The 23,079-nt window shown below is 42.5% G+C and overlaps 2 protein-coding genes across 4 annotated transcripts in view; both read right to left on the bottom strand.

The window, feature by feature from the left end:
* LOC129168865 (receptor-type tyrosine-protein phosphatase N2-like) overlaps positions 1 to 11,630 on the bottom strand; it is a 103,330-nt gene extending 91,700 nt beyond the window's left edge. Inside the window, exons 1-7 of one of the 2 annotated variants that reach the window (XM_054754620.1) lie at positions 11,377 to 11,630; positions 7,777 to 7,827; positions 5,506 to 5,619; positions 1,461 to 1,572; positions 1,226 to 1,370; positions 701 to 986; positions 331 to 636 (exon numbers count right to left, since the gene is read on the bottom strand). In XM_054754620.1, coding sequence (XP_054610595.1) covers positions 331 to 636; positions 701 to 986; positions 1,226 to 1,370; positions 1,461 to 1,572; positions 5,506 to 5,619; positions 7,777 to 7,827; positions 11,377 to 11,452 — 1,090 coding nt within the window. In that variant the 5' untranslated portion in view covers positions 11,453 to 11,630. Of the gene's footprint in view, positions 1 to 330; positions 637 to 700; positions 987 to 1,225; positions 1,371 to 1,460; positions 1,573 to 5,505; positions 5,620 to 6,147; positions 7,678 to 7,776; positions 7,828 to 11,376 lie in introns of those variants that run through there. The other variant, XM_054754629.1, reaches the window with a different exon arrangement.
* Positions 11,631 to 11,803: 173 nt separating this feature from the next.
* Positions 11,804 to 23,079, bottom strand: part of LOC129176557 (extended synaptotagmin-2-like) — a 37,518-nt gene continuing 26,242 nt past the window's right edge. The window contains exons 16-25 of one of the 2 annotated variants that reach the window (XM_054766701.1): positions 22,816 to 22,878; positions 20,644 to 20,718; positions 20,432 to 20,518; positions 18,088 to 18,237; positions 17,567 to 17,973; positions 17,174 to 17,272; positions 16,649 to 16,780; positions 13,643 to 13,748; positions 13,502 to 13,551; positions 11,804 to 13,384 (exon numbers count right to left, since the gene is read on the bottom strand). In XM_054766701.1, the coding sequence (XP_054622676.1) occupies positions 13,339 to 13,384; positions 13,502 to 13,551; positions 13,643 to 13,748; positions 16,649 to 16,780; positions 17,174 to 17,272; positions 17,567 to 17,973; positions 18,088 to 18,237; positions 20,432 to 20,518; positions 20,644 to 20,718; positions 22,816 to 22,878 (1,215 nt within the window). In that variant the 3' untranslated portion in view covers positions 11,804 to 13,338. The remainder of the gene's footprint in view (positions 13,385 to 13,501; positions 13,552 to 13,642; positions 13,749 to 16,648; positions 16,781 to 17,173; positions 17,273 to 17,566; positions 17,974 to 18,087; positions 18,238 to 20,431; positions 20,519 to 20,643; positions 20,719 to 22,815; positions 22,879 to 23,079) is intronic. The other variant, XM_054766702.1, reaches the window with a different exon arrangement.

Genomic DNA, 23,079 nt, shown 5'->3' with positions numbered 1-23,079 from the left:
TTACACTAATTAGCTTTGCCACCTATAACACAAATGTTCAGATAGCTTAACATATATGGACCTACACTGGATTGCTTTTAGCATCTTTAATGTGTATGAGTTTATTGGACTTATTGCCACAACAAAAGCAATTCTGTCACCGCATCACTAGAAGATCATAGCACTTACTAGACTGTTCACAGCCACTAAGGGGCATATGTGAATGGTATCTGGGCTGACTGGGCGTGGCTATGATATGTTGTGATGTATTAACCAGCATTATAGTCTCCATTCATGTTTTCAGTGGGGACAGCATCTAAAAAGAAGAAGAGATAAGAGTTGCTGTTGTACCTTCAAGTACATCAGCAGGTGTGATCTTCACAGTCGGAGCTTCTTCCATTAACTTCTTCTTATCATTCTTATCATCATCATCATCTCTGACTCCCTCCTCGTTTTCTTGATTTTTGTCACTCAACTCTCCTTCAACGTCTCTCAGTCCAGGTTGGACCCGTCCCCGATCTCCATCCTGGTCATGGTCCACTACATGCAAAGCATCCACGATCAGGTTGGAAAGCTGGTCCACATCATGCGGTGTCAGATTGTCTACATCCAGGTGCTGGTTTCCGATGTTCTTTAAGACATTCTGGATGAACTTCTCTGGAGAACACAAGACATGTCTTACAAAAAAAAAAACAGACAGCCTTGATGGTCCAGGACTTACCATCTACTAACGTCAGAGGCTCCTTGGCTGAAGATCCTTTACTGTTGTCCAAATTTATGGGCTTGAATTTGAATGTCTTGGGCGCAGAATTTTCTATTCCGTAGCTGTAAACGGGCCTGAGGCGAGTGGAGGGGTCAGGTTGCCGGGAGAAAAGCTGCCTTAGGGCGCTCAGGAGAACTTGAAGCTCTTCAGCTGGAAGGCTCTGCTTCATTTGAAGAGAAGAAGACATCTTCTGACTGGTCGGGTCTGACTTGGCGCCATGGAGGTCCGACTGGACTCGACCGCTCTGAAAGGTTGGAGAGCAACTGCTTTCAAAAACATTCTCAGGTAAACTTATGTTTGGATGAGGAACAAGCAGACAAACACGGCTGTTGGATTTGAAAAATACCGCTGCATTCAATCCAAACTGTTCTGAAAACAACCCATTAGCACCATCCTACAGAATGTGCAGCTCCGCCCACAGCAGGTGAAATTCAGCCCTTGATCCCCCTTTAGTGCATATTTATTCCGATAAGTTCTTGTCACCTTGCTAGCACCATTCAGGCCTTCAGCAATGCTCGTCCTCGGGAGGAGTCCAAGGCGTTGGAGGTGCGTCTGCAGGTTCCTGTTAAGCTCTGCCTCTGCTGGCTTCAGTCTCTGCTCCACTGGGTCCATCACCTCTGCTTTGGTCCTGTGGGAGAGGTCCAACACTGTTCTGTTAGCCATCATGAACTGTGGAAATCTTTCACTTGTGGACCACATAAAGAGTAGAACTTCTGACCAGTCTGTCTTGTAGGCAAGGCTGCTCAGTGGCAGCCGGTGTGGAATCCTCCTGACTTTGGACAATTCTTTGGCCAGAACCTGCTGGGTGGTGTCGTCCTCCCACGCCAGACCTGCACACACATGAGGAACCTTTACAACATCATGACATCATCACAACAGACCGTCAGGTGCCTGAAACATAGAGGGAAACCCTCCAGAATAAATCTGAACCACAAGGAGAGACCAGAACCACAGAGTGTGCAGAATTTGCAAACCCATTAGGCTACTTATTAGCGGAACGCGACAAGCTCTGTCCTTGGAGACAATGATGAGGAAGCTTGGATGACTCAGCAGAAAGCCTTCATCCTGCTCTTCTCCCTCATGCTACATTTTAGGTGGAGATGTTTGCTGATCTGCACATGCTCATACTGGACCGGCACCAGTGAAAAGTTTGTCAACACTGTCAAAACATTTGCAAAGCTGCAAAAATTAGAAAGGGTAATGGCACCACACAAGGGAGGCGACAAACAACTGCGATTGGTGAAACTCATCACCAACGCATAGCAAACACTGCACGCATTCTCATCAAGAGCAAATTGTGCGCACTGTTGTCAACTTTTCAGTAAGAAAAGTAACTCTTGGCTGTCCTAGAAGTCGCTAGATTATGTAATTGTCTAATCTGCATATCATTTGCATATGATGTTGTAATATACTGTAGGAAAAAAGCATAATCTCCTAGACGAGACAAGAAAGTGAGTAAAAACTCCTTAATTACGTTGAGAACTACAAATAAACTTGATTCTTGGTTTGTTGATTTAAAATTGTCCATCATTTCATCAAAATCCATCCATCCATGGTCTATGCTCTTTATCCTCATTAGGGTCGAGGGGGTATGCTGGAGCCTATCCCAGCTGATTTATGGGTGACAGGCGGGGTACACCTTGGACTGGTCGCCAGCCAATCACAGAGCACTTATAGACAAACAACCATTCACACTCACATTCATACCTATGGACAATTTAGAGTCGCCAATTAACCTAAGATGCATGTTTTTGGAAAGTGGGAGGAAAACCCACAGACGCACGGGGAGAACTCACACCCAGGTCTTCCCGATCTCCTGGCTGTGTGGCCAACATGCTAACCACTCGGCCACCGTGCAGCCACTTCATCATAATAAAATAACTAAAATTTTATCTTGGTCAGCGCCTCTCAAAGTTCTCCCATCACACATTGGCAATTGACAACTTTTTTAAATGAGCATAACTGAACAGCGAATAACAGATTGTGCTGTGTTTATTCTATGTATGTGGCATATTCAAGGCTGGTGACTGCTGGGACACAGTAGCAACACTGTTGTCATGGAAACAATCAGCAAAACACCGTTTTGATACGTTATCAGTAGGGATGTCTGATCACACCGCCCACCGATATCTGCGATATTTTGGCATAAAAATGTAATAACTGTATTGTTGTTTTTTCTCCCTATAATGAAAGCCGATATGGCCCTTTAAGTGCCACGAGCAACATTGCTGTCGTTATAACAGTCAACATTCGGCATACAATTGAGCTGATGTTTTGCTTAACCGTGTTCGGGGTGGCAGGGCGTGGTGGGTTGTCAAAACACCGCTAATGGTGAGCGGGGTAGCTCATAGACGTTGCATCGAATGCTGAGACGTACGTCAACGTCGCTGCCACATTGGACGTGGCAAGAGTTGGAGTGGAGAAGATGCCTTATTCATAATAACATTTTAATAATAATAATAATTCACAAGTCAGACTTAATGGTTACCTTTGATAGTATTTGGCCCATAGACTAGCAATGTTACAAAACCCGTATTTCAGCTATGCAAAAATCTGACACTGTTTCATTAAAATGTGATGATGCAAAATATGTTTTGGGTTTTTTTACATAATTACTACGCGTTTGCATTGTCCTATTTTCAATATGGATGCCTTGATTGTAAATATAAAAACAAAAAAATATATAGGTAATTTAGATATCATTATAACAAAATCATACTAAAAAAACAAATATGGTGTGGATGGTGGATTTTATACATTCCCTTCATCGATAGCTAGGTATTTCTTGTGATTAGTGTGGGGTGAAAATGAATACACAGCGTGCTGCTGCACTGCAGTGTGAGGCATTTACATGGAAAATACGACACTTGATCTTCTTCCCTGGACTTTTTGATTATCAAAAAAATGTAAATGTTATATTCTGTTGACTTTAAAAACAAAATTTCACAGCCTAAGTTATTATATATTTTGTAGTATGGTTGTACTTGCTCAATTCTCCGTTGGGCATTTCTGTGTGGCGTTTGCATGTTCTCCCCGTGCGTGTGTGGGTTTTCTCCGGGTACTCCGGTTTCCTCTCACATTCCAAAAACATGCATGTTAGGTTAATTGACGACTCTAAATTGTGCATAGGTATGAATGTGAGTGTGAATGGTTGTTTGTCTAAATGTGCCGTGATTGGCTGCCGACCAGTCCTGGGTGCACCGAAGTTAGCTGGGATAGGCTCCAGCATGCCCCCGCGACCCTAAAGAGGAGAGGCGGTATAGAAAATGGATGGATGGATGGTTGTTCTTGCCAAGGTCTGTCGGTCGATCACAGCTTTTGTCTTGACTCGATGATAAAGCAATGGGAACCAAAGGTACTATTTCCCGCTATGAAATTTCTTTAATACCTCTTCTTTAATACTTGGGGTAGAGAAGTGAATGAGGGGTCAAATTAAAGTTAAAGTCATGCTTTATCAGATAGAATTAATCGCATACTTGATTTTACAGATTTCAAAATTTTGTAACATTGCTACATAGACGATTGATAGGTGATTTGGCCATTACAACATTGTTTGGAGAGCAAAATTTGCCGATGTTGTGGAAAACACTGTATTCCCGCGCACAATTCAGTCATTCATATATCTATGCTTGCACGAGATGTTGTTTACCGCCACGTTGAGAAGCTAATTCCTGATGCTGTATCCATTCGTTTCAGAAGAGATATGTATTCATTTCACGACAGGAGATATGTGATCTTACGCATATCGGTATCGGTTGATATCGGAATCTGAACTTGAGAGTTGGACAAAATCGGCATATCAGATATCGGCAAAAAAGCCAGTATCAGACATCCATTGTTATCAGTTAAATGTCCTCTAATAATAATGAGATACTTGAGCATCAATGTGTTGTTGTTGAACTTGGTCCTGCCAAACCAAACGTCTTTTTGGCACCCAGCGCCAGCAGAATATGGGCTCGCAGAACAAAAAGTCGGCGCGTGACGGGAGACAACGTTTCTGCTAATGTCAGCACCTTGATCGGCAACAAGTCACGTTGTAGCTCGTGGAAGATCATCGCACTTCCGCTCTATGCCCTCCCAGTCATTAGTTGGCATACTTTCACGGTATCTCGGAATTGCTGGTATTAGCGTTGACATTTGAATCACCGTTTGGACATCGTCTCTCAGTATTAACACACATTTGAACATTTGTCGTTGTTTCTCGTGCAACGCATCGTCAGCCCCAAACGGCCAGCTCGCATGGCCGTGCACAAGTATCGCTCTTACAAAAGCACAGGCGCACTTTGGCCAGCGGTTACTAATGGCGGCCAAAAAGGCATTAGCGGCATGCTAGCAGACAGCGGCCGCCAACAGGTAGATAATTTAAAAAAAGATAAGGACAGACAGGAAGAAGCCAGGAGGGAATGTAGGAAAGTCTCACATGTTTTGTCCTCTAATGTCCAAACTTCTTATGTGATAATTAATTCCACCTCATGAGAAATCAAACTTGTTGTCTAGCCATCAAAGCAGAAAGTTCGGTGAATGTGCATTTAAGAAGCGATCAAGAGAAACATCTACGTGACGTCATTCAAAGGTACGCGGTCTCCACAAAGAAACGCACCTCGTCTCTGCCTCCCTCTAGTGGTCGAGCATGGTTGTTGCAACACCGATTTTTTTTAACATTTCCTTTCTCAGGTGAAAACTTCATAACTAAACACAGCCTAGTCCGTGTACTTGTGTAAGTCTGTAATGCAATGCACAGAGGCAGGTGTGTGTGTGTTTACCTCTGTTGGCCATCTTGTCCAGCAGCAGTCTAAAGTGTTGAACCACAGGCAGAGTGACGTCATAGGAGTAAACCTCCTTCACCCGATCAGAGTAACACCTCCCAAACATCCCATCTGCAGACACACAAGCATGGACAGTAGTATTGGGACACGTTCCACCAACAGGAAACCAAAAATTACACACACACAAAAAATCATGACCCTGCAAGACACAATGTTTGGTGTGTCCCACAGGACTGCAACCTATTTGAGGTTTTGTACTGTCAACGTTGCAGAATTGCAACATAACAACATTCAATCATGTACTTAATACTGTGCCTCTCACAAGCCTGCGAGGAAAAAATAACTATTTATTTAGCAAGCAGAGAAATCGAAATCGGGGGGGGGGGGTTATCATTCCACATACCATTCTCACGCACAGTGTTTTTAAAGTAAGAGCTAAAAACAAAACAAGCAGCAACACAATAGATAGATAACAAAACACAAGACACTATCAACGAATAATCCTGAATAATAAACAGCTATGTGAGCCCTAAACGTGTAACTTAGCAGTCATTTATCAGTACAGCAAAGGGCTGGGAAATAGGAAGTGCTGTTGTCAAGGCCATACACATAGACGCAGCATAGAGCGCTGAGCCTTACGTCAACGTCGCCACCATATTGGATGTGCCAAGGCTGCGCTGGATAGGGGAAAACAAATAAATGTACTTACTTTCATAAAGCGCCTTTCCACAAAGAAATTTAAGTTAATGCCTTTTTTTTATACATTCACACACACACACTAATATACTTGGGAAACAGTTTGGCACCAAAAACAATGTATTTGATCTTCTCAGATGGCTAAGATAAGAACTTTAATGATCCCACTTAGTAGTTTTAATGCAATAAAATAAGAATATAAAATAAAAACATGAAAGTTATCAATCAAAATAATAATCAGCACATTTATGTATTTTTATGTAAATAAATGAAATCTTTCCAAAAATAACATAAATCATCCATCCATCCATCCATTTTCCTCCACTTATCCGGGTCCGGGTCACGGGGCAGCAGTCTCAGTAGGGAAGCCCAGACTTCCCGGTCCCCGACCACCTCCTCCAGCTCCACCGGGAGGACACCAAGGCGTTCCCAGGCCAGCTGTGAGACATAATCCCTCCAGCGTGTCCTAGGTCTGCCCCGGGGCCTTCTCCCAGCTGGGCATGCCCTCAGCATAACATAACATAAATCATAACATAAATCAAGGCACAAGAAACACAAATATATTCTTATATAAAATATGTAATACATGAATCATCAACTCAGAGATGGGTGAAGTAGCCAACAAAAGAACTGTACTCATTTAAGAGTATTGTTACTTTAGAACTATTTTATGTGATGTTACACATATCGGTATCGGTATGATATTGGAATCGGAAATTGACAGTTGGACAATGTCAGCATATCGGCTGTCTGCAAAAAAGCCAATATCGGACAGCCCTAGTTTTTAAATTTTTACAAGCCAAATTAATACACATCAACTGTCTGGGTTTAGTCTGAAAAAAAAACTTGTAGGGCAGTGAAAACAGTAACATTTTAAATATTAATATGTATTGACTAAATTTGGGGTGGCTAAGAAGCAGATTTGCGAAGAGGAATAACAGTTTTGTTGAAAAAAAACGCAAAGATCAAAGTCCTGTTGCTCTCTTCCAGAAGGAATATCTGGAACTATCCTTCACAATAAAACTCCTTCAGGACCAAATCTCTCACATTTGTCACCAATGATTATCAAAGGGTGGCGTCACAGAGCCAGACTCGTCCTCTAGTGATTCATGACCCAGATAAGAGCTGGACCGGAAGCACAGAACCACACTCAGTCAGAACCATGATGTTCATTACCAATGTTGGTTGAGAATGAAAGGCAGTGCACATGTTGCTGGGAAAATTGTATCTGTCACAATTTATCTCATCCGGAAAGGTGGTGCTGATGTGGTGTTGCTATGGCGATCTTGTAGGACTGTTCAGTGTTGCTATTGTGTTACTGTTTGTTGTGGTAAAATTATGTTGTTTTCCTTCCTGTTGAGGGAACATGCGCTTGTGACTGTTGCCATGACAACACCCACAGGGCACTCTCCCTGGCAGTGGGACATAGTGTGTGTTCCTATTGTTGTGGGGACTCGGTAATATGTTTGAACAGATGGCAAAGTGGACAGACACACACCACCGGGACAAAAGAGACACCAGCACGGCTGAAATTGATTTAAGAGGCAATGATCAAAAAACGTGTTATCTTACCGTTGACACAGATCTCGTACGGCGTACAGAGGTCCCTCTCGAACAGACAACCTAATGAGGACGAGAGGGAAACAGTGCAGGTTAGGATGTTGCCAACACATATTTAAATCAGAACATAAGCTAGAAAGCTGACCTAACAGATCAGACAGAATTACTGTTCAAAGCCGGGTCATTTATTTGTCTACAAGGAACCATCCATTAGCAAGATGGCAACAATTAGCGTCTTTGTAAGGAAAACGACAGGAAATAAGCAGGTGATAAGCAGGTGTTGTGCTTCCTTCAGCTACTACATGATAAAAGCCCAGCAGATGTTGACCCAGAAGGTGATCCTGGCTTCATCTCAACATAAAGACTGATAAAGACATGCTCCTCTGCATTTAGGGTCTTTAAGTAGATAGATAGACGATTTACTGTATTTATCTCCAGGAGAAATTCACAGTAGTCATAGTTGGTACAAAGATAGTCAGCGTAGATCTCCTTCTCTTTTCTCTTTGTCTTCTTCCATCTGCAAGTAGACACTCTGGTTCTCACCGGTTCCAAAGAGACACCAGTATAGCAGAACAAAGGAGTCATGTAGCGTCTTCATCTCCTGATAACCTGATAAGGTGTATGTAGGATGGCGGAACGAGAATGGACGATAGATGGAGGATGGAGGAAGAAGGATGAAAGATGTTTGTAGGATGCAGGTAGGAGGGTGAAGAAATGAGGATGGATGATAGATGGAGGATGGATGGTGGAGGAAGGAGGATGGACGATGGACGTAGGATGGAGGAAGGAGGGTGGAGAAATGAGGATGGATGATAGATGTAGGATGCAATATGGATGGACAAGGATGGATGATGAGAATTGAAGAAGAAGGATGGATGATGAACGATAGATGCAGGATGGAGGAATGAGGATGCAGGATGGACAATAGATGTAAGATGGAGGAAGGAGGATGGATGATGGATGACAAACAATGGATGTAGGATGCAGGCAGGTGGGTGGAGGAAGAAGTATGGATGATAGATGAAGGATGGGGGGTGGAGGAAGAAGAAAGGAGTATGGATGATAATGATGGACAATGGCTGTAGGATGCAGGCAGGAGGATGGAGGCAAGAGCAAGAGTATGGACGATGGATGCAAGATGGAGGGAGTAGGGTGTAGGCTGTGGAGGATGGCAGATGGCGGATGGAGGATGTAGTTAGGATGTACGACAGAGGACAGAGGATGTAGGAAGGTTCTGTATGCTATTTTGGGTCTTTTCACTGCCACTGTGACTCTCATGGCTCTCTGGTTCAGAGTGTGAAATGGGTCGCGGCCATGCATGACGAAGTCAAGCCAAGCTGCAAGAACTGAATTTAGATCAGCTTCAAGCTGCCAGCAGCGAGCAACAAGCAAGCAAGGAGGCTAGGAGAAGACAGGACATTTCCCATAATGCCTTCTGACACTTGCTGCTCTCATTGCCATGGAATATGTACAACTCATTCTCCATTATCGTTAGTTCAAAGACAATCTCTTTCAAATCAGGTGAACCGCTAATGCTGCAAAAACTTTAGCTGAGAAGAAGAATACAGACAAGAAGTTGCATTAGTAAGAGAGCTGAAGCATCACCATACACTAATCACCATACAAGAAAAAATGGAATTTGGAATTTTGCCCATCATCCACAATCCTTATGTGACATGAACACATCTTTCTCCTTTCTGTGTGTTCTAAAGATATGAAAACAGCTACAAATAGGCACCTGAGAATGCACATAATGGGACGCACCTATTCTGCCTATATAAAGCCTTCTGAAAAAAACCTCAACGCTCCATTTACATAATGTGTTTTTTTTCTGCATATCATCTAAGCTACAGCAACATTGTTATTATTATTAACATTGTTACGCCAAAAAACTATGTTGCTGACATAGTGACACCTCGCCACACCACACCGACTAGAAACTAGCCGGCTAGCCACTGGTTTCACCACACAGCGCGTCAGCGCCACGCTCACAATGCCTCAGGCCACTACCGAAAAGTAACGCTACATATTGGAGCTGCCACCACAGCTGCTGTGTTTTTGTTTTTGAGTTTGAAAAAGTTAATGCTAGGTGTAGCGTTCGTTTCAATGTTGCTAAGTGAAATCAATGTGCCCAGGAAGGAAATTTCCGTAATGCTTAAAATGACCAAAATACGAGAAAATACTGTAAGTATTACGTTATCATGAATGTGCCTGTTACTACATGGTCACAGCATGTATATAAAACCATAAAACAGTGTTTTAATAGCGGCCTTTTCAGGCGGAATAGGTGTGTCCCATTACGTGCATTAATTACCTGCCTCTTTATAGCTGTTTTTATATCTTTACAACGCACAGAAAAGAGAAAGACATGTGTCTTCATGCCTCATATAGGGATTGTGAACGATGGGCAAAATTTAAAAAAAAAGTGCAGTTTTATTTTATACTATTAACACTGCTTCACTTTTTTTCTTGTATGGCACTTAAGAATGTTAAAATGTGACTTAAAACATTGCCTGTACACTTACTAAAGCATTTATGATGGCCACAGTTTGACCCTGGGAACAGATGATTTCTATTTACATTACTGTCTATGAGACAAGTTGTTGCCAGATTCAGACTTTCAGGTATTGTGCCATAGGATTTTCCAAAGTTTGTGTCGAGTATTGACACAATATACTGTAAACGTTAAAGCCACAGCAACAGCCACACCTGGCAAACCAGCGGTGAGCTTCTCCCTTAACGATTAGGAGGACCAATATAGACTTTATGAGGAGAAGATGCTGGAGCAAGCACAATATGAGAAAATAAATCATCATGGGGTGGCAGATTGTCTCCCCCCTGAGGTTGAAAGTTGTACTACAGGCCAACTGCTTAGCATTAGCAATCATAGCCTCGTGTTTATTTCGCTTCAAGCATGCTGACTCATGAATTACTGTTGAAAGTAACAAACACACTTTCTAATGATGATGGAGGACAAAAAGACACGAAGAAGCAGCTCATGAGATGTCCTCCAGCTGCTACACACTCTGCTTATGTAACATGAGTACTAGGAGGAATACACACGCACACACCACTTGTGTTTTAAATTGTAAATATTTACGGATTCTAGTTTTCATTGTGGCCTTCATCATGAGCTTGATGATGAAAATGTGTACACAAATGAACATTTCAGTGTTTGCATTATGTCCTTGTGTCATTGTTACACTTGATATTTATGGTTATTACTCTTTTTCATATATTTTACACATTTAAAATACAGATTATTGACGTTTAATATGCAAGTATGACGTCAATTGTTGATGTATTGCACTGAATGTTATTCGTCTCATTCATTATTCAATAATTTAAATGATGTACGTGCCAATAAATGAGCATTCGTGACGTAGTTGCCCTGTGTGTCTTCATATAGCAAGCTCATGTAAGGCTAATTAGTCCAAGCTGTTGCAATGTGGACTTTTAATATGTGTCCTCTACCTGTCGAAGCAATATTCGTTGTTTATTCGTCTCAGGTTGTGTGTTTGTGTGTTGGTGACATTCGACGTGTTGGCGCATTACAAGCAAAAAGCAGCGACAAACACGTCAAAACATCAAAAAATAAAATAATTGACTCACCGAACCTCCTGTCAGCAGAGGAGGTGGTGGTGGTCTGCAGGATGATGATGATGATGGAGGAAGCCAGAGGCAGCATGTCTATTGTGGGTCTTGGTGTCGTCTTAAAAGGCCATCTTGTCTACGGAGCCTTGCTTGCTGTTGTGTCCGCTCAGGTAACACCTTCGCCGGGGATGGAGGATGAGGAAGCGGAAAGGATGCACAGCGTTCCTCTTCCTTCTCTTGGTGATGATGATGCTCTTTCACACTCCTGCAAGCTTGCCAATTACACGCGCTTTACTTCCGGTAGTGGATTTCAAAATAAACGTACAGCGTGGGCGAAATCAAACTTACTCAAAGAACACCATTTGTCCTGGAAAGTGTCTACTCCAATCCCCCAAATATTTGTGAAAGTGAGAAACAATGAAGAGGAGACATAAGCATTGCCTGATAAAAGGTTCTTTATTTCTTCTTCTACCAGAGTAAAGCTATGGAAGCGCCTAAATGTCTTTAAGGCACAAAGTAGAAAACAAAGCAGCAGTCTATCTTCACCTTACTAAATACTGTCTTTGTCACGTGTCTCCATTACACGGGCCAAATAGACTTGCTGCTGGCTGACTTTGGTATGACAACATTTAAAAAATCAACTTTAAGACTCTTCAAAGAAATGTCTACATGAACAAAAAACAATATAAAACAAGTCTTAACATGATATTGGTTGCATTCATGTGCATGCTGAAGTACTCAGAAGCAAAGTGTGCTTGCAAAAGTGTCCACTAGGCGGCCCTGTGGTATACAGGTTTCCTTTTAAAACTGCATGACTTATACAATAACATGAAGTACTGTAATATACATTTTTCTGTAATTGCAAAATAAAACCACCCTTTAAAACGCCATACTAATATTTTAACACATAAGAACCCAAACCCCTTGGTGCTTATAGGAAAATTATGGTGCACAAAGCAAGTGGAACACATACTGAAGACATTTGTGATGTTTTGTAAACTCCTGCTGATTCATGTGAATGATGTTATATACATAGTACATGGTAATGACACTTTTTTGTGTATCACCAATGTACTTTGAATTGAACAAAGTACATTATTAGCATTGTTGTAATGGTGTCAAATACGTCACATCTGGCTTTCCACAGCAAGTTTAAGGCTACAAGCCTCATAGTGACATTTTCCTAGCCTGTTTTACATGAATTAATTAAAATTAAAACGTAGTACGAACAGTTGAATTGTAATATCTGACACCCCATTAAATTGAAATAGTTAAAGGGCTTCACAACAAGCATTAATGGCAAAAAAGAAGCTTTTAGAAATGTGCTAGCTTACCTGACACTACCATTTTGGGAAAGCCATATTGGGACAGTCACATGACAGTCACATGGCATACTCCAAAATGTTCCTTATAGTGACTTTGGGACTTGAGTTCAAGTCAAGCTGTACAGGACACATTTTAGCACATTTGAAGTGTTGGGTTCTTATGGGTTCATTGGAACTAAGATGATCCTTTGGTATGTTGAAGGATGTGCAAATTGCTAACACTTAACACCGGCTTCATTTCAGACTTCTAAACTAAAAATACACAGCAAACAAACGTATCGCTATTACTGACAAAACAAAATGTGTAAAATGAAGCCAGTGTAGAGTTTAGGTTGTTTTTTTAATACAAAAAAAAAATTATTAAACTCTCTTTGACAGTGGTGTTCCTGGCTTCTTATATCACAGAGAAGACCTTTTACAAGAAAAAAATATATATATAAACATTGGAGAATACACCGCCAACATCTTCCAGCATGGTGGAACATATTTACAAAAGATTTGTCCTTTATGTTATAAATAGAGTGCATACTCTCCCTTTAGGCTTAAAGGGGAGGTCTACCTTGCGACTGATGAGAGTACAAGAACCTTAAAGCTACTAGTTTTTTTCTAAAGGAAACCAGCACAAACATGTAGAATGATGAGTATGATGATGAGCCTAGATCTGATGAGGCTTCCTCAGGCCCTCTTCACTCAGCTCATACCTGCATGAGGACAGGGACAACCTTGCCGTGAAAACAATCGCTAGTTTCCAACTCGCCATCAAATGAAAAGAAAAGTTGAAATGTTTCAACATTTATTTTTTTAAGTCAAACACTCACCACTGTGTCCACCCTTTAGCGATGTCCTCGTGGGTCAAATCCACCAGCACCTGGTGGGCCAAACGCGCTCTCATGAGCTTGGTCACATGACGTGGAATGAACAAACTGGACAGTGACAGAAAAAAAACAACAAAAAAGTACCTTTCCCAGAAGGCCCTTGTGTTTGGAGAGGAGACCCCCGCTGTTCTTCACAGCCGCGTCCAGCGTTCTCCTGTGGAGCTCCACCAGGGATACACTGAACTCAAAGCTGAAGCACACGTCCACAACATGCCAAGATTACACACGTGAGGCCAAAGTTCAATATGTGTAGCCTTCACGGGGTACATTTCCACATCAGTTTTTGTACAGGATGTCCCCAAAAACGCCAGATTTCAAACAGGTGTAATATGTAACTTTATTATCATCTTTCTGCTGATGTAGTATTTCATTCAGTTTCTTGTGCTATAAGGTAGCATTAAAGGCACCCTTCTGGTTGCTCAGCAAACATCGATGAGATAGTCCAGCTTGGTCCAGATGCTGTGAAGCATATCTGGAGTTATCATGCCAACTGCTTCAGTGATCAGACTTTTCAGCTCCTAGGTAGTGGTGGCACGTAAACTGTCCTCGCCATGTACCCCCAAAGAAAGAAGGTGCAAGCCGCCACACCGGCGTCTCACTGCATGATTTCTGAATGAGCCCCTGCTCATGGGATTGTGCTGGACAAGATGATCAGATGCTCTGTAAGTGGCCTGAGAGGTCACCCGACCTAACTGTTTGTGACTTCTTTCTTTAGCTACTGTATATGTGAAGAACACATCTTGCGTCCCACCACTACTTGCAACCCTTGGGGAGCTGAGAAATTCAATCTGAAACAGTTGGAATGGCAACTTCAGATCTGATCAAGCTGGACTATCGCATCCATGTTAGCCTAACAACCAGATCGGCACACACAGTATTGGGTTTTGATACCAGCATAATTCCAATACCATGAGCCACGTCTGTGCTTTAATGTTTGCTTCTAGTTGTCACCAAACATAGCCAAAAAATTATCAGCAACCATAACTCCACACATACACTGCAGCCGTCCTCCTCACTTGTGCCCCACACGCACATGCACACACACACATACACATACGGCCACACAAAACCAATATCACAAATATTTAACACTATACAAAACTTCCATGTTGCTGCAATATCACACTTGCATGGAGAGAGTTTATTTCAGCCTCATATAAAAATCAATAATAATGATAATGTAGCAACCTGAAAGATTTGTGCAATGTTAAAAGTTCTGTGTTACCAGACTCTCTCTGAAGGTGAGCACATCAGAGAGATACTGTACGTTAGCTGATATTCTCCTAGCTACATTTGTCAATATTCTTTTCGCATGGTTGCATATTAAAGCAAACAGAGCTATCGGTATCGGCAGATAAGCAAAGATATCCAAATTCAGTTAGGGGTGTAACGATTCATCCACTACATCAATGTATCGATTTATATTCCTATGATCCAACTACATTGATCTGTGTTCAGCAAGTTTCCATTCGGGACAACATATATCTTTCTAACATCGTTTAAAAGGTAAATGTTACTCGTCTAACAGTTTGATTTGGCGTAAGTTGATTAGTCATGCCTGCTGAGTGGGGCGCACGTAAGACGTCATGGAAAGGCAACTGTTGTGGTTACCAAGGGTTACAATGTGGTTGACATGTGTAGTTGAATAAATGGAGCAGACATGTCCTCTCCAAAGAGCACAAGTTGGTGAGGTTTTGTCCTGTTGAGAGTGACTCTATATGGCCTACAACTCGGACGCTACACTCGATTCAACCTGCCTGTGATGTCATTGTCACGCTTTATGCTGGATTTATACTTCTATACTTTATATTGATATAGTCTTGGACCGCATTCAGTCATACGAGTGCTTCCAAAGTTAAGTCGAACTAAACCTTTCAAACTCATGGATCGGAGCTTCAGGACAGGATAAAAGGTATGTAGGACATAAATTCACTTTAATATCTATCTGAAGATGAAATTTTGTTAAAATCTGATGGTGCAAAATATGTCAATTTTGCCCCAGAATTACTGTGTACATGCAGTTTGTAGTGTGGCGTGTGTAGTGACGACTACATGAAACTTGATTTTCTTCCCTGGACTTTTTCATTATCAAAACAATTTAAATGGCTACTCTGTTGACTTTTAAAACAAATGTCAAAGCCTAAGTTATTATATATTTTGTAGTACGGTTGTACTTGGTCCGTGGGTCGATCACAGCTTTTGTCTTGACTCAATGTTAAAGCAATGGGAACCAAAGGCACTAATTCTCGCTACGACATTTTCATTTTCAACTTGGGGTAGAGAAGTGAATGAGGTATTAAATTAAAGTGCAAGCCATGTATTATCAGACAGAATTAACCACAGACTTGATTTAACTCAACCTGTTAATTCATTCATTGTTAATTCAACCTGAAGTGTTGGTTGCACTTTATTCAAACAAAATGTGAATGCATTTGCCATTAATTGATGTTACTTGTTTGTTTTATATCCATATTTAATTTATACCTGATTCCATTACAAAACACAACAGGAATCTAGGAAACTTCACCTGCACTGTCCAGTACATAGGAATTTATTTCATAGTCAAGACTGGTTGGATTTTTGGCTAAAAAGTTACTGAATCGTTTCGGATCGTATTGTTCTAAATGAACCAATATCGTCATTGAATCTTATCGGCAACCACCAATCGAAACGTTATTAAAACAAAATCGTTACACTTGTAAAATTCAGGGATCAGGATTGTATTGGAAATGGAAAAAATGTGGGTCAGCGCATTCCGAGGCGCACATCGAGTGCCTTTAATGCTACCCTATAGCACATGAAACTGAATGTCATTCTGCATTTGAAGCTACTAACTTAACTGATTAGAGTAAAGTTACTTGTTGGAAATCAGAGAGTGTTTTTAACATCCTAAATATTTAAATGCATTTAATTTCCAATAAAAGCAAGTATCTCCAACCTGTGTTATTTTTGCAAAAACTTTAATTCATTTATTTTTGGACAATGTCATCTATTGTTTGTTCACCAACACTTACTTGGATTGCCGGCTGCTAATGTTACCACTAGGATTCAGTACATATTTACTGAAGAAAAAAAGTGAAGTGGACTCACGTCTGATCGTAAACGGGGTTGAGCGTTTTCTTGAAGGTGTGAGTTTTCCTCCTGCCTGACCTCCTCTTGTCAGGAAGTAAGTAGAGGCGGACGTAAGGATCTGATCCGTGGTCAGTGAAAGAGATGAGGTTCCTGCAGCAAGGTGAGAAGGAAAAGGAGGTGAAGGAGAAGAAGAATATGAAGAATAAGAAGAAAAAGATAAAGGGCAATCAGGAACAGGGGAAGAAGGATCATAAAAAGGAGATAAAAGAAGTTGGAGGAGGAGATAGAGAAGAAGTAGAAGAAAAAGATATATAATAAAAAGTAGAAGTTGGAGATGAAGGAGAAGGAGAAAAAGTAGAAGAAGAAAAATAAGAATAAGGAGGAAAAGATGGAGATCAAAGAGGAGGAGAAAAAGTAGGAGATGCAGGAGAGGAAGAAAACAAAAAAATAGAAAGAAGGAAAAAAAGGAGGAGGAGGAGTGAAGAGTGTTAATATGTTAATCAAAGCTGTGGCGACGGCCTGCGGATGTTTAGCCAGTGGTACCTGCAGGCGTGAACCACCACCACCAGCTTGTTCCTCTGAGAGCTGTGTCTCACCGTCAGCTGGATCTCTCCCAGAGGGAAGGAGTTGGGTCCAGAACCACTAAGCACATGGACAACAATTTACACTGCAGCTACAAATGCACAACTTGTCCTTTTGTGAATCTCGTTAGTGTCGCAGTAATGAAACACATTTATATGTATGTATTATTTAGTCGTCATGTACAGTATATCTCTGCGTATTCACAATTCAGCATTCACACAGCAGCCCGTGGAGTAGCGTACCACCGGTACCCACTTTAGTGGGATTTGGAGGCTTCCATCATTGTGAGCGGACAATTGCAATTAAAGACAGACAGACGTACAGTATGAGAGTGACAGAGTGATTGCTGTTTACTTCTGCAGTTGCTGAAGTCTCTGCTGCAGCTCCTGAGTGGCATACGGGTTGGAGATGTCTGAGGCGATGCTGGGTGTGGCCTCCTTGCCTCCGACTAGGATCTGCTGTGAGCCCATGTTGGTCAAGTTAGACATGCTCCTTCCACTTTCCGCCATACTTGGACCTCCGATCCTGCCCTCCGCCACATCGCCGTGCTGCTGCTCGGCATCCCACCGGCGGTTCAGCGTGGACTGCGCTGACACAGACGCTGAGCGCGGGAAGTGCGAAGCCGAGGATTCCTGCGTGGGGAGGTCAGACGAGGTGGACGGCCGTGTGGTCGGGCTGGTGGAGCTGGACTTGCGAAGCTGCACCGAGGACGGGTTGGGATCAGGGGTCGAGGATGCTTCTTTGTCGACCAGGCACAACACCTGGAAGTGGACCAAGAGAAAGTAATTGGCATATTTTTTTTAATCATTGCAGCTAGTATTAGAGGCCATTTTTGTAAGAAGAGGAAGCAAAATACGGTTCTTTCAACTTCATACCCGCAGGGCCATCTTCATCTTGAGGGTGCAGCTGGGTCCGCTGGTCTTGAGAGGAAACTGCTGGTTCAGGGTCATGTCCTCGGCCTCCAGCAGGCGGCTCAGAGGCACAATGAGCGTGCCCAGTGAACACTCGTGTTTGGCATCCTTCACCTTGACGCAAGCAGGAGGTGAGAAGTTGCTGGCGTGCTCACAGTAAGATGGAGTGCTGTGTCTCAAATGGAACACTTGCGTCAGTACACTCCAAGTGTATAGTGTGTACTTCGAGTTGCACAGTGAGTGTGTGAATTTTGACCCTATAGTACTATCCCATTACAGTAATTCCTTGTTTATCACAGTTCATTTGTTCCAGACCCAACCGTGATAAGTGAATTTCCACAAAGTAAATATGAATATTTTTTGAGCATGTTGGCTACAGTCAGGAGATCGGGAAGATCTGAGTTTGAACCTCTGTGTGGAGTTTGCATGTTCTCCCCGTGTGCATGGGTTTTCTCCCACATTCCAAAAACATGCATGTTAGGTTAACTGGAGACTCTAAATTGTCCATAGGTATGAATGTGAGCGTGAATGGTTGTTTGTCTGTATGTGCCCTGCGATTGACTGGCGACCAGTCTAGCTAGAGTGTACCCCGCCTCCCGGCCAAAGTCAGCTGGGATAGGCTCCAGCTTACTCCTGCGACCCAAGTAAGGACAAGTGATATAAAAAAGTTTTTGCCTAAAAATAGGCTGTATTCAACCACAAAACAGCATGATGTATTAATCAATATATTTTTGAAAAACTGTGATAGAGTGAAGCCGCAAAACTCAGAATTCACGATGTGGCGAGGGACAATCGTACTGTCATTGTACACTTACCAGAAATGGCAATCGCAATATCCCACTTTTTCTTCTTCCTCCTTTAAATGGTGAATTGCAACCACTCTGTCATGCTGTGTGTGACAGGTTGGACCTTGAGTTGTTTTTTCCTCAGTTCCGGTTTTCATGTTGTTACTTTGTAATGCTTCCTATTTTTGTTCCGTTCTCTTTTCTGCTGCCCTTACGTTCCTGCTTTTGCGCACCTGGCTCTAATCAGTGTTGTGATTATTGAGTTCAGCTGGTGACGTCTTCCCTTGGTTGAAGCATTGCATGTTTGTCAATGACTCGTGCCTTCTGTATGCTCGGGATAAATTACCTTTGTCTGCTCTCCAACCAGCAGAATTAAACATTTTTATCTGCACACTCTGCATTTTGAGGTCAAGTCAACACCAAATCGTAACAGAACGCTCCAACCACAGGATGATCTCACGGACTACAATTTCTGGACCCAGCTGTTCCTCAAGTTCCTCAAGGCTATGGAGGAGGAGTGTGCACGGTTCACGCCGGATGTGCTGGAAATGACAGTTCAAGGCCGAGGTCAAGCTTCCTCCAATCCCAGCACCAGGTCTTAAGCCACCACTTGTTCCGGCCAGAGAGTCAGAGTGGGAGAGATCTGTGACCCTCCTCCAAGCCTCTCTCCACCCATCCCTGGTTCCGGTTGTGGCAGTTAAAGACTTCTGAATCCGTTGTTGGATGGTACCCTCAGCTGTGCGACTGGGGAAGCACAGCTTGCTCCTCTTCCTGCTTCATGACCTGCGGCCGCCCGGCTCCAATTTCCCCTTGGCCAGGCACCCAGGGGTAACCCACTGGCTCTGCCGCACTAGTGCTGTCCCCTGGAGGGGTCCTGCCGGTTCCATCGAGCTTGCCGTCACTGCTGTCCCGTGGAAGGGTCCTGCCTGCTCCGTCGGGCTTGCTGTCCCGGCAGTCCAACTCAGGGATCCTGCCGGGCATGCCGTCCCAGCCACCCCCCCGACCCGCCTCCTGTACTCGCTCCACCCACCCTGGGTGACTTTGGACGAAGGAACGTCTGTGATCCGTTCCTTACGTTCCTGCTTGCACACTTGGTGCTAATTTGTGTTGATTTAGTTTGCCTGTGCAGTCTTCCCTTGGTTGGATTGGATAGCATGTTTGTCAAAGTGTGGTGCCTTCTTTTTGTGTTTCTGCTGTATGCTCATGACAGATTCCCTTTGTCTGTTCTGCAACTAGCATAATTAAAGATTTTTTTTTACCTGCATCTCGAGGTCACACCAACGCCAAATCGTGACACACGTTAGTCCCTCCCCTTCCACTATATAGCGAAGATAGCGACAGTTGAAGGTGATAAGTGTCAATTACTGCACACTCACCATTTTGAGCGTTTAATTGCAATAACCACGTACTAGCAGTGCAGTCCATTTTGCTGTTCTACTCAGTGAGAACTTATCCACTCACTAAAAACGAAGTGAAAGTTTGAAAGTGCACCAATTGAGACACAGCTGAAGAAAGGTTCATACCTCTATCTCCAAGTCTTGACTTCTGGGGTTGTGGATGAGGAATGAGAAGGCTTCTTCCCACACAGGTTCATCAGTCTTGTAGCGAGTCTGAATGCAGATTGATCAAGGGTCAACGCTACAAGCGTCAACGCTCCAAATGAAAGGTTGTATTGATGCAACACAAAAGAGGAAGGGCCGTGTATGTGAATGATGTGCACGTGGACCGGGCTCACCTTGCTCTCGTGGGACTTGTGACCGACTCTCAGCTGGACAAAGGGACTGGGATCGCTGGTCACTTTCTTCGCAGACTGCACATGAGGGGGGAAAGAGGAGAAGTAAGAAGAGAGGAAACATCTCACGGTGATGACATTCTACTCTTGAGTAGGCTAAACAATATTTAAAGTTAAAATCTGGTATTTATGCATCAAAAGATGTTTTCAGTGAACTTGTAGGTATACAAACTGAAAGCAGGCATAATTGTAAATGTTACTTTTGGACAACAAATGGCTGACACTTGTTAGACACACAGCACACTTTTACTATCAATCCACACATACACAAATATTTTTACATACAAGTTTTACGTGACCAGTGTTTCCCGTACATTCATTTGTGGTGGCCCACCACAAATAAATTTGGACTGCCATAAATAGATTTGGCACTACCTGGTCACCCTCACTCATAAACACATTATAATGGGAGTGTCTGTGAATGTAGCTTGTCATTCAACCGTAAAGTAGATGGCATCGTAACTTTGCTCCTTGACATACGCAACTGGTCTGCCAGAGAATAAGAATACATAACAGAAAAGATTAGTGGTGCCAATTTAGCAAATTTGGTGCTATATTTACTAGTACCACCCGTCTTAGACTATGTTTATAGTATATGTTTATTGTCCACATGACAACAACATTTGTCAACGTGTCGGTCGCTGGGTGCTCTCCTCATGTTTAGTTTGGAAAAGAGCTTTATTATGGCTTACTAAATTGCTAATGTCTTCGCTGCTAATGTTAGCTGTGGCTGTACTTGCGACTCGGTGGTTTGAGTTGATGTGGTAGGCTAAACTTCAGCTGCTTCGGTGGTAAGCAAACACTTTCTTACAAAGAAGGCATATCACTCTACCTTAATCAATGGTGGCGACAGAGCGTTTTTTTTTTATGTAAATTTCCCATTCATTGGACCAACAACTCTCACATGCACCTCCATTTTCATGTCTCCTCTAAGCTACTCACCACTCCTCACCTTGGTCTCCCAAGTACAATGGGAGCCTGATCAGCTGCTGCGAAACAAGCCCAAACACAATGACAGCTAATCAATGCCCACCTCAGAATGTGAGTGACCGTTGTTTTCCACCCCGAACAACTAAGCTCAAGAAGCCGAACACATACAGTAAACACGGGTTTTATCAAAAGGCAACTCGCATACAGAGGCAGTAAAGTTAAGAGATTAAAATTAGATTGAAAATAATATAAAATAACACTAAATATGACAAATTATTTAATCGCAAATAATGCTTTAATTTGACACCCCTAATATTGACTATACTAGCAACAAATCTAGCGACTTTTTTTGGTCTTATTTCTGGTCTATTTCTGGTCTTCACTTCTCATTTCAAAACAAGTTATCCATCAATTTGTTAGTAAAAATATAATAATCAGATGCATGGGCAGTTGTATAATAATCATGAGGTTATATTCATATACAGTATATTGACAGTTACATGCTGCCCTATGAGGGCAGCCATAATTGCAATGTGGCCCTCAATGAAAACAAGTTAGACACTCCTGCTGTAAAGTAAAAGCATGTATCGCACTTCTCAATGAGCAGCGGGTGCTGTTGTAGGCCCCAGACCCCATTAACAACGCTGAAAGTTTCGGAACATATGTTTTGATTTTCATGTTTTTTTACTCACTTTCTGTCTCCCACAGCGCCCATACAAAATACATCCACATACATGCACGTGCGTCATGGCCAGTTATGCAAATTAGAAGATGATGTAATTTACCCCATGCCCCCACCCACAAATAGTTTGCAGTCCTGTGGGAAACACTGATTACTAACATTTTTTAAGCACATCAACGCAGCACGTGGCGCTATAAAAGTAATATCACTTTAGCCAAGCAGAAATGATGGTTTAAAAATAGGTTTAAAAAAATACTTGTGTTTGTGTGGACACGGCTGTAGTGATTAGTAATGCTTGTTATTGATGTTAGCAATCATTAGCATGTTTTCAGCAGCATCCCATATTGGCAGCAATGAACTAAAAAAAGAAAAGCTCTGAATTGAGTTCCGTGTTGTCTTGATGTTTTCTATGGGAACTTTGACTGCAATCCACTTGTATGTGTTCTCTCCATGGATATGTGACGTGTCATCCTTGCGTGTTGCTGCTTGGTGTGCTTTGTTACCTTGATGACATTACTGAGCGAGGCCTTCTTCGGCCCACCCTGGTTGAACTCTAAGGGATTTTGCTTTGGGATGGAGACCGCAGAGGGAAACCCAACACACACACACACACACACACAGCAGATTATTGGACAAGAGGAAGTGCATGCAGGGAGGACACGCCCACACAAGACACACACAGAGACAAGGTTCATTAATGAAGATCCCCAGGTAAAAATAAGCACACCAGACAAAAGTAACATGGAGTTGCTGCTTGAGGCCGAGCA

Source organism: Dunckerocampus dactyliophorus, chromosome 2 (genome assembly GCF_027744805.1).
Source record: "Dunckerocampus dactyliophorus isolate RoL2022-P2 chromosome 2, RoL_Ddac_1.1, whole genome shotgun sequence".
NCBI classification, from domain to species: Eukaryota; Metazoa; Chordata; class Actinopteri; order Syngnathiformes; family Syngnathidae; genus Dunckerocampus; species Dunckerocampus dactyliophorus.
The sequence above is the reverse complement of the archived record's forward strand: the minus strand, read 5'-3'. Positions and strand labels throughout refer to the sequence as shown.